This window comes from Aulonocara stuartgranti, assembly GCF_965226115.1.
Source record: "Aulonocara stuartgranti genome assembly, chromosome: 22".
NCBI classification, from domain to species: Eukaryota; Metazoa; Chordata; class Actinopteri; order Cichliformes; family Cichlidae; genus Aulonocara; species Aulonocara stuartgranti.
This window is the reverse complement of record NC_138957.1, coordinates 1497154-1508669: the sequence shown is the minus strand read 5'-3', so window position 1 is coordinate 1508669 and position 11516 is coordinate 1497154. Positions and strand designations below refer to the sequence as shown.

The following is an 11516-nucleotide window of genomic DNA, read 5'->3' as shown; positions in this document are numbered from 1 at the left end:
TTCCTCCCACAGACGTGCAGTTAGTGGGGTGAGGTTAACTGGTGATCGTGAGTGCGGTCTCTCTGTCCCTGCAACTAACTAGCGATCTGTCCAGGGTGTGCCCCCGCCTCTCACTCTGGGACAGGTTCCAGCCCCCCAACGACCCTGATAAGGATAAGTAGAAGAGAATATTCACGTGTATGCGAGACGATTAAAATTCAAACTGAGTTCTGTGTCGCCGGCTTCAGAGATCACTCAGTTTTACTCAAACTGCACTAAAGCTGCACGTGGTCTCAGATAAAAGTGCGCATATTTTTATAATCACACGGAGAAACAGTAACAAGCAGAAAGTTTGATTATCTGAGTCATGCTCAGGAACAGCTCCTCGTAGGCCTCCCCCGTCCTCCTCATGATGCATTTTGAAAATGAAGACGCAGGTCAGAGGTCAGAGGATGGAGACGAGGCAAAGGCTTCTTAACTGCCGAAGAGAACATTTTCCTACAAATAGGTAAGATGCAGTCGTCATGATTATCAGGAACGACACGTTTTAAATAACCACAGCTTGTACACACCATTTAGAAAATTTATTCATTCATATTATTTATATACACACACACATACAGTTATGTTTATATGATAATATATTTCTATAGAAATCTATGCATACTGCATCCTTTCAGAACATGTCACTGCAATAATAGAAGTCGTGGAGAATAAAAGGCTGAGTGTTTCACCAGCAGCTCTGCTCATGTCTTTACATTACAAACACTTTTACAATCAGACTTATGTGAAATCGTCATACATGGACCTGCATCAGCTACAGAACAGAGTCTCTGTAAAAACGTAGAGACGTGTAACGAAGCGTGCAGAAGCTGCTGGTGACTACGAGGTGACATTTCTGTCCAGACTCTCGGAGATGTCACGAGAAAGAAGACAAAGTCCACAATTTCATTTCATGGCTTCAGTCTTCATTTATACTGATCTCAGTAAAGAGCGACTCTGACACGTTCGATTTGTCACAATGCCCAAATAATTTAGAACACAAAACAAACAAATCATGGCACGAACACACGTGGATGAAATCAAGCGTCTGCTTCCCAAATCTGTCCAAAGACGCCACGTTCAGGTTTCCCTGCTGCTCCAACTGAAAGCAGCTTTCCTGCACAGACTCCTCAGTTTCAGCTGCTTTTAAAGAGAACTTTACCTCCAGCGCGTTTTTCGTCCCGCGAGAGCAGCACCAGTTCAATTTAACGTGCACCACCGCAGGGAAACGTTTAGACTCAGACCCAGAAGCAGTCACATATTGCACTATGAATGCAAAAATACCATCGACACTATACAGGAAAGTGCATCTAATCTTTGTACAGCTGCTACACACAAACACGAGAGACATGTACACCAGTCAGAGTGTCTGTGCGTCTGCATTACCGTCACACAGGCCGTCACGCCCTACAGTACAACTTCCACTTGACTTTTTAGACAAAGAGCTAAACCCAAAGGCCCGTGCAGGTGTGGTCGGGTGGAGCTGGTGCTCCAGGCGGCCTTTAGGGCTGCTTTTGTCTCGGGTGCAATGTTTTCAGGTGAAGTGGGGGCGGACGGCGTCAAGTACTTTAGGAAAGTTCAGGAATGGACCTTGAAGGCGAGCAGCTGCTCAGAGTGCATGTTGTTGAGGGAACGCAGGTCGGGCAGCTTGAGCAGCAGTTTGGTGAAGATGGAGGCCTCGTTGGGGTGGTTCTTGGTGATGAGGCTCCGCAGGGCGCGGATAAGCGTCTCCTGCAGGGCCTCCACGGAGTTCACGTTCTCGATGCCAGATCGATCTGGGAGAGGAAGAGGTAGCAGGGAGGAGAGGCCTCAGTTAGCGATACGTTGACAAACAAGAAAAACGGCCGTGTGACCCGCGTGGTTAGTCGCAGTCTCGTGTCAGGTTAACGTGTTTGTGATAATGACATGATGGACTGTCACTCTACAGCATATGATTGACCAAAGTCAGTGTTCAGCGTGTCCGTGATGCTCTAGGAATAAATGCAATTTTGCACAAACTGAAACCGTTTGCCTCACGTGTGCTCAGGTCACAGCAGAGGAATATTTTAAAGCCTGACTCAGTTTAAATGTGTTTACACTGAAACAGCTGAGCTCAGTCCTGCTGTGAGTGTTCATCAGATAAACAGCAGGTGGCGCCAACTCGCCAATCTGTACCATTACAGTGCAGTCAAAGCTCAGGCAGGAAAAACAAAGTTAATGAGCCAATTTTTCTACCTGTTCTCATCATTTTGGATACAAACACTGACGGTGGTTTATGCGTCGCTATCAGTGGATGGATCGTCTGATAACCCACCTGCAGAGACCAGAACCACAGCAGTAAACAGGCTCATCTCCTCCTCACTGAGACCCAGGTTCATGAGCTTCTCACTAAAGTCAAACATGGAGTTGAGCAGGTCCCCGGCCCCCAGGGCCCTCAGACTGTCCACGCTGTACCTCTTCCCTCCGAGAAAGGTGACAGTGCGGTCCTTCACGTCAAACAGCGAGGCAAACCGAACCACCAACACCTGCAGGCCACAGAGTGCCCCAGATTACTACAGACAGACTAAACAAGACTGCAATACGTAAGAAAATTCAATGAATTACCTCAAAGGTGCCAGCCTTCAAAAGGCTGACCTGGTCATGCTGGGAAAGCTCTCTGAAGCCTGGGATCTTCTTGGCAAACTCGACCACCTCCCTGACCGCCGGGGTGAAGCTGTGGGAGAATTCCTCCCACACCTCGTGGCCGGACTTCTGAGGGTCCACGTGAGGCGAAGTGTTCATCGGACAAACCTGCGGATCAGAGCGGGCCTTCAGTTTGGACACGAGTGCATCCACACCTCTGAAACCTCCTTTTCACTAACTAATCACAGACACGATGGCTTCATGCTGCTGTTGGGACAAACGGAGTGATTTTCATTGCGCTCTAAAACAGAAGCTTTGTTTTGGTGAGACTTCTAGAGTTTGTTTTTGCCCTAAAAGCAGCTGTTCTATTCACATCTATTCATGCATACAGAGGCAGGAGCATCTATCCAAACAACAAACAGACACTTTCATTTAAAAGGCTTTTTATTTTACAAAGTCCGCTTTTACACCTTGACATTGATTTTTAATGGCTTGCCTAAACTGTTACCATCCACTGCCCTCTGTTCAGCTTACCAGATGCATCCTGTTGCCTCCTCTCCACAGGGCGATGCTGCACGATCCATTGGTGGAGCCTTCTGTGGACGGTGCCCTGAAAGCTCCATGTGTATATGCTGGAAAGTGGCTGGTGGCAGCCGTCCTGGACAGCCCGAAGGGGCACTGGTTGACCTCCTGACCCTGGGGGTCAAGGCTCAAGGTGGAGTGCCGGGCCACCGTGACCGGGCTCTTGCGGTGGTCCCAGGTGCCCTGCCGCTCCTGCGTCTGGTTGTCGGTGGGGGTTTTGGCGAGGCCACAGCCGAGGGTGTTCGCGGGCTGCGAGGCCTGGGATGGCAGGCTGCTCTGCTCCTGGTTGTACATGAAGGTTTCCTGGTGGGCCCTGGTCACCGAGCCGATCACCTCCTCCTCGCTGCTGTCCGACGCGCTGGGCGAGGCCGAGCTGGGGCTGGTGTCCATCGACGCGGCGGGTTCTGGGTCTAAGCTGGAGTCTGATTGGCTGGAGTGAGGTGAGGAGGAAGGAGAGCAGGAGGCGGCGGGGACGGCATCGTCTGAGGTAGGCTCGGTGGCACCGGCTGGCAGCGGTTTAACAATGGGCAGGCTCTGGCTGCTGTACAGCTGGCTTTGCAGCTGGCTGTTGTTCATCATGTTGTTCATGGCGCTCTGCATCTCCAGCAGCATGCGCTGTTTCTCTCGCTTCGGGATCCGGCCGAAGCGTACAGCTGAAGAGCGAGAAGAGAATCTCCTTGATTTTTGCCCAAGTCTCAGACATTCGTTAAACAGGAATTTAAAAGGAGGACATCTTACTCTTCTCCAACCGTTAGCTTCACACCTCATGATTACTGCCTTCAAAACAAATCCAGTCATACTGAGAATTACTGCCCCTTAACCATGTCGTCATTAAACTCCAACGTCCTTCCACAGTCAGTGATGCTGGACTATTTCCATCTGTCACTACTAACTGAGCCAAAAGGACTAATGATCGGCATCTTTTTAAAACAAAAATAACAGAAAAGGCTCAATTAAAAGTTTGAGCTTCGTGATTTCTTTGTTAAAAGCGTTTCTTAATGTTGTATTTTGAACACTTTGGTTTTCATGTAGCGCTCTCCTGCAGAATGCCTCATTTTCCATTCACACGCATTCACACAGGTACGTTGTTTCTCTGCTAACACTCACACGAGCAGAACTCTGCCTGAGGAAACTTTGGCAAGCAGACGGGGGAATCTAACCACCAACCGTCTGACTAGAAAATGACACTTATTCGCTTTTATAGCTTTGAAATTGACCGTAACCTGTTTTACGTGTTAGAAAATGGCGTGGTGAGCGTTACTCTGTGAAACCAGCCTCGCTAATCTCTTCACCGAACACAGCGCGAGTCAGTGAACGAGCGCGGGTACTCACAGTCTCTGGACATGCCCACCAGCAGGCATTTCTTGAAGCGGCACTGCTGGCAGCGGTTCCTGTTGATCCTCATGATGGGGCAGCTCTCGTTCTTCAGGCACTTCTTGTACTGGATGTTCTGCTGGATGCTCCTCCTGAAGAAGCCCTGAGTGTGTTCACAGACACAGGCAGCTTACTTTTGTCCTCTTTCTTAGATAAATGAACAGTTTCTACAGTGTGACTTATAACTGTCTGAATTATGTGCGTGTTCGCCCTCTAAGGAGCGCTGTGGTATGTAGCACACTGTTCTCCAGCTAACTGGGCCACACAGCACCATGAAGCATGATGGGTAACAGATATAAATAAAGGCAGAGTGAACTAGTTTCAGTCTGAGCTGTGCAGATGGCTAAAGTGACCCACTTCAACCAAAGACGCCGCAACGCTCGTGTCTGTGTCGCACAGAGACTCATCCTGTGCTGCCTGCGAGTTCACACTGCGTCGTATCAAAGAGGCAGCCTCACCTTGCAGCCCTCACAGGCATGGACGCCATAGTGAAATCCAGAGGCCACGTCCCCGCACACTTTACAGAGCAGCACCAGGCCGTTGATTTCTGAGAAATACAAAAACAAATTCTTACAGTTTATCTGGAAAAAAAAAAAAAAACTGGGAACCCACCGATTATTCCCAACGAGGTCACCGAGTCATTACGCCAGTGCTCCTCCTGAACAGTAGGTGCCGCCACTCACAAAAAACCCCAAACCCTCTGCATCAGTCCTGGTACAGGAGTAGAAGAAGAGGAAACTAAACCACTCTCAAATAACCTGCTGTGCTATATTATGTGCAGGGCTCGCACAATCGCTAGCCCGACGTCCCGGAGCTAGCGATATCTCTGGTCGGGTGACCAAAATCTATCTCAGCCCCGCCCGTCGGGTTATCATATAGCCTGACGGGCGGGGCTGAGATAGCTAGCTAGCTCCGTGGGGCTAGCGATTCTGCGAGCCCTGATGTGGTACAGTTCACATCCCTGCCCGTCACTACAGCCTCAACATCACACTGCTGTTTCTGATAAACTGCTCTGTGAAGGTTTATGTTGAGAATTTATTTATAGACACAAACACGTCACATGTAAAAGTCATTAGCCGTCTACAGGAAGCTCGTGCTGGCTCTGTCTTGGGTTTCTCCTAAACAGCCTCTGGTTTCATTTCAACCGTCTTCAGAGAGAGAACATTAGTTGTGAGATGTTCTTGGTGCAGTGACGGTAGGGCTGAACGATATATCGCATTTGCGATAATATCGCGACATGATCAAGTGCAATTTTCTAACCGCAAAGGCTGCGATTATACTCTGGACATGTCCAAATTCATGGGCTGCATCCTCCTGAGGCCGCATTTGTAGACCGATTACGTCACAGCGACGCGCCGAAGGCTGTCCAAATTACTACCATATCCCAGAATTCATAGCGCGGCCCAGCCAAACTCCAGTTTCCAACAATGGCGGCCGCTACTAAGTTTTAAAATTACTCATACTAATCTTTCTGGGTCACAAAATAAACTTTTAACATATTTTCAGGCGAGAAAGTAGCTGTGTAAACATCAAATATCTGCTCGGTTTATCAAGATATCCCATATTTGCAAAAGTGCTTCGACGTTTTCAGAGACGTCTGCTACCCACCAGCTCGACAGCTAGCCGGGAGCTCGAGGGTTACTGATGCGGCCGAGAACGGCACAACTCCCGGCACATCATTTTCAGATCACCGCGGAGTTTCGCTGCTCAGGTTAAACGTAATATATAAGTCACTTAGACAACCTACAAATGTTATTGTTGGGCTTTTTTCAGTGTTTTGTTTGTTCGTGAGTAAATCGGTTTGGCTGAGATTAAAGTTATTAGATTAGATAAAATAAAACTTTATTAATCCCCCGGGTGGGTTCCTCCTTGGTTTTCACACAGCTGACTAAACGTCAAACAGAAAACTTATTAAACAGAAGTATGAGACAGTCGAGAATTTACACCAGTGTCTGGTTATATTTTAGATAGCAAGAAGCAGACGGCCGAGTTTATTAAACTCCACCGAGACAGCGGTGACGCTAATCAGAACTAGACCGTCCAATTTCACGCCTTTAAACTTTAAAGGCGTGTTTGTGTGTGTGTTTATACAATTGCTATTATGTTTGCACTTTATGTGTAATGTTACTGACTGCAGAGATCAGTAAGATGTGTGTATTTTTTATTTATTAGTTTTATTTATTTAATATTATTTTTTAATTGAATGACTGTCTAGTAGTTCACAGATGTCGAAAAACTGAGTGTGGTAAAGCCACTGATTTGTTTATGTATATTTCTGCAATCTGCACATTGTACTGACTTTCATTTTAATGTTTACACCAGGGTTCCTTGTCAGCACTTTATGCTCAGATGTTTGTAAGCTAAAAATAAACTATTGTGTATGTTCAAATATACTGTTGTGATTGAAGAAGTTAAATAAAAATGTCAGTCATCAATTCATGCATCACCTCATGTCATCATAACAGAGGTCTGTCTTCCAGGAAAGAACAGTTTAAAATTAATGTAATATAGTATTGGCCATACTATATGATGTATTGCTTGTCTTTGTTTAATAATACAGAAGACAAAGACCTTAAAAAATAATCGCATATCGCATCGCAATCGCAATATTGGGGCAAAAAAAATCGCAATTAGATTATTTTCCATAATCGTTCAGCCCTAAGTGACGGCGGCTGAAACAAGCTACCTGGAAGTTAAAATGTCAACATTTGTTTTGGGCAGATTCCAATAATGTCCTTGAGATGTTTAAGTCATATAATGCTCTCACTGGCCTGACATGCTGCACTGATTCCTAGACTTAACACAGGCAGCATCTGAAGACACATATGAGAGGGTCCAACTTACTTGTGATGCCAGTCTTTGCTGTGGACGACGAGCGTCCACCTTTCTGAGTCCGTGGCAATTTTAGGCCTCCTACGGCCATCGTGGGGTCGAGCGGCTGCCTCAGCTGTCCGTGGCTAGGCGGGGACCCGCGGGGCGGGGAGGACGACTGGTAGCTGCCATTGGAGGAGTCGCTGTGACACGACTCTGGGCTGGAGGCAGAGCTGGACGAGCTGATGTAGGCTATTACGCCTCCTGGCGAGCGATCAGCAGAGAGGGGAGGAAACGGACTGTGAGAACAGGGACTGTAACAACGAAGCAAAGCCTACTGTGTGAGCTTGCACTGAAAACTTCTCATGTATTTTATGAGGAAAATAGACAGTATCAAAGATGAATGTAGCTCCTGAAACGTGACCTGTATTGGTCTAATGGTCTGCAACCAGCCCTCGTGTCCCTGTGACCTCTGTAAATGCTTTCCTCACTTTACTTTCAGGTCATATGAATCCATTCAGTCAATTATGGTCTTTATTAGAGTCAATAAGGACGCTCACCCAGGAGCTGCTCAGTGGCTAACCACTCCTCCAATCACAACCATCAGAGGATGAGTGTGTGGTTCAGGACCCACCCCGTGCTCCTCATATGCAGTCTCAGAACAGCAAGACGGCAACGGAGAGAAACGCTCAGCTGAGGGCCTGACAGACACCTCAGTAATGGGTGACCTCACTGTAATAAAATGAGTCCATCTCGTGCCTGATAACACATTTCTGATTTGATTTTAATGTGCACTTTATCAAACTTTACTGATTGTTTCTGCATTAGGACAAAAAGGAAACTCACTTCATCGTCACACTCTACTGCAATCACAAGAAGCTACCAGATGTGCGTGTCTTCTTTTGCTCGTTGTCAGTTACACCGTTTATTTCATCGGTATAACCTGAGCCCTGTTTGAACGCTGTAATGTCGCCATGGTTTCTGTAGGTGGCGCTTTTCTCCCTGACTTACCCCCCCCAGCTACAGACACCTTCCCTGTGTGAAAACCAACCAGCTTAAAGTAAAGAGGGCAGACGAGAATACGACAAACATTTCTTGGGCCAGTAAACGCCGCAGAGACGGGCTGCTGCACCAGGGAGCTCCACCCTCAGCACAGGCTGACCTGATTTCTTCCTCTCCCATTCTTTATGATTAGGTAACAGCGATTACATAATGTCAGCCTGGCAGGGGTGTGTATGTAGTTCAGTCATTCAGTCGTAAAAACAGATCGAATACATGCCTTCATTTATACACTTTTCATTTTAAAAGAAATATATAAAAATTGTCCCCCATTAATACACAGCAAAGGAAAAGTATGAGGTGAAAAAGTGCCAGTGATGACGCAGAGCTCACGCAGCCTCTTTGAATGCTTCAAAAATGAGGTTTAGTTCATGGGATTATCAGGTTACTGTGTATCCAGCATCATGAGTGAAACAGGAAAATATGAGTCAAACCTGTAACTAACTCAGTGACCGTCTCCAGCTCTAATGTTTATCTAACTCTGCGTAATTAGATCATTTTATACGAGCTGGAAACAACCGAGGCTGCGTTTACGGCCCTCGGGAAATATCTTCGTTCGAGTGCTGTCAGCGGACACACGATGAGCTCGAGAGTTGAGCAAACGAAGACAACTGTGGACTTCCGGTTTTTTATTATTATTTTTTTATTCAATGTTGTTTTTATTAAATCAATGGTAACATAGAAACTGAATACAGCGGGTCATATCGCGACGTTTATTATTAATCATGTTACTAACGTACGTTTCTTACACAAAAAGCCTTCCCCGTCCCATGAGCAAAGCACCACAGCTGCTGGTGTTGGGGTTTAAACGCACCCCACCTGGAGCACGCATGCGCTTTCCCCGGGAAAACTAGGTCAGCTCGCGTTGCCATGAGAGGCCTCACGTGTATCACGGCGAGACTGCACACATCGAGCTGGGAGAAATTATGCAACGCCTACGTCACTGCACCGCGCGGCCAATGAGCTGAGACGCACGGGGAGCGTAAACACAAGTGCACATGGCTAGGCTGGCGGGTCCATGTGAGCCGAGATGACTGCAGTGCCACGGAAGCCAAACACTGGTGTAACAACAACCGCCCACGGTGGCCCTAACCCACTTTAACAGTAACAAGTGGGTTCGACAGAAAGTCCACAATAAACAAGAAATACAGTCAGAATGTGACCGGTCGTGTTACTTTTCCGGTTCGACTGAAGCCAAAGGCAGGAGGTAAGTACAGTACGCCCCCCGTCGCCGGGTGCAGATGCTGTCAGGCGTACTTACCAGCTTTGGTGGACTCCATGTCCTGTGAGTCTGGGGGTTTCCTCCTCTGCTACCTCGGTGCCAAAGCCGTTTTCTCAGTTTTAGTGTTCAGCAACTGAAAAGTCGCTGATTGGTCCCAGTAAGAAACTAACCGTCTTTAAGTTTGAACCAAAGACATAAGCCTAGTTCAGACCCTACACGCTACGGTCGGCTTTACAAGCAGCCCGGTGGAGATGTACTTTCCCCCTAAAACAACCAGAAACTCGGCCGAGGCGACGATCAAATGTGCAGCGTTCACTCGTTCCTGGAGCTCCAGTCCAGGCGTGTGCTCGACGGCTTTCTGCTCTGTTTCGAGTAGCGATCAGTGTGAAAACCATGTGACCCAGTTCACTGACTCCTCCCTCCCCTCCCTGCAGCTTTGCACTTGTGTCAATGTAACCCACTGACATACTTTCACCAGTGAAACGGAGCAAAGATACTCGGCAATGTTAGAAAAGACGAGCGGGTTGCGACACAGCATCTCCTCCTGATAGCGTTTATCATATGCTGAAACATTTCATTGAAGTCCAAAAGTTTCAGGACACCTTATATTTATCTATGTGACAGTGCACTGATGTTCCTGCTAAAGCTTCCACTGTGGCCCACTGCAAGTCTGAAAGCTGCAGAAAAGACCACTTTGATTAGATTGAACACAGTCGTGCAGGGACACCAGCATTACTATTACTATTTAAAATGTTTGACATATAGTTCAGCTGCAACATAATATCTTTTTTCTTTCCAAAGTCAACTTCTGCACTTTTGTCGATTTTGTAATAAGTTTGAATCTAGAGAAATGGACATTTTTTTAAAATCTCTTTTGTAAATGGACGGTTCGTTTGAGCAAAGCTTTTTCTGCTCCGGTCCACTCACGCTACAAAGAGTTTGATACTGTTCGTATAAAAGATGTAATATCTTCTGGGTCTGAAAAGTGAAAACACAGGTACTTTAAAGCAGTGGTGAAACACTACAAAGGCTGATTTACACCATGGAGCCCTGCTCTAAAAGCTGACGTAGATGCAACAGTTTCTGGGAGCTGCGTTTAAGAAATAAGAGCTGAAAGTTAACGTTTTTTAGATCATGTTTAGCACCATTTTGCCAGAACGTAGCATCACAGGGTCAGTAGGTTTGTTACGGCTCTTAGACTTACATTAGTTTACGTTAGCAAACTAGTGACAGAACCGATAACTCACTCGAAAACAAGGGGACTAAAACTAAAAACTAGTCTAAGACAGGGGTGGGCAAATCCAGGCCCCGAGGGCCGGTGTCCCGCAGGTTTTAGATCTCACCTTGGGTCAACACACCTGAATCACATGATTAGTTCGTTACCAGGCCTCTGGAGAACTCTGGGACATGTTGAGGAGCTAATTTAGCCATTTAAATCAGCTGTGTTGGTTCAAGACACATCTAAAACCTGCAGGGACACCGGCCCTCGAGGCCTGGAGTTGCCCACCCCTGGTCTAAGAGGACCATATTTGTGCTGCCTCTGGCTGCAGCAATGAGTTTTATGTTAAGAAACCAGGACATACTGTCCCGACATTCACCTGTTAGGTATAATGTTCATGTTGATGAAACACAACTTTATAAATGAGAACAGTAATAACAGGAAAGTTTAGTCTGTACAGGGTTTTGAAAAATCCCCATTTTGACACTCAAGCATTAAGTGCTCAGAATGAAGTCATGTTTAAGAATTACTGTACGCCCTGGCTGATATCCAGGCATGGCTCTAACTGTAAATCAGCCCATCTAACAGTTGAGGAACACCCACTCGTGTTCTGCGATTGGATAACAA

General features: G+C 46.8%; 1 protein-coding gene across 1 annotated transcript; it reads right to left on the bottom strand.

Moving 5' to 3' along the window:
- Positions 1-548: 548 nt before the first annotated feature.
- On the bottom strand, positions 549-10077 carry nr1d2b (nuclear receptor subfamily 1, group D, member 2b). The gene is made up of 8 exons (XM_082521580.1): positions 9710-10077; positions 7423-7653; positions 5037-5125; positions 4537-4681; positions 3157-3857; positions 2605-2790; positions 2315-2525; positions 549-1796 (listed from the first exon to the last, which is right to left on the bottom strand). The coding sequence occupies exons 1-8, from the start codon at positions 9726-9728 to the stop codon at positions 1600-1602; spliced, it is 1779 nt and encodes a 592-aa protein (XP_082377706.1). The 5' UTR covers positions 9729-10077; the 3' UTR covers positions 549-1599.
- Between the last annotated feature and the right edge of the window lie 1439 nt (positions 10078-11516).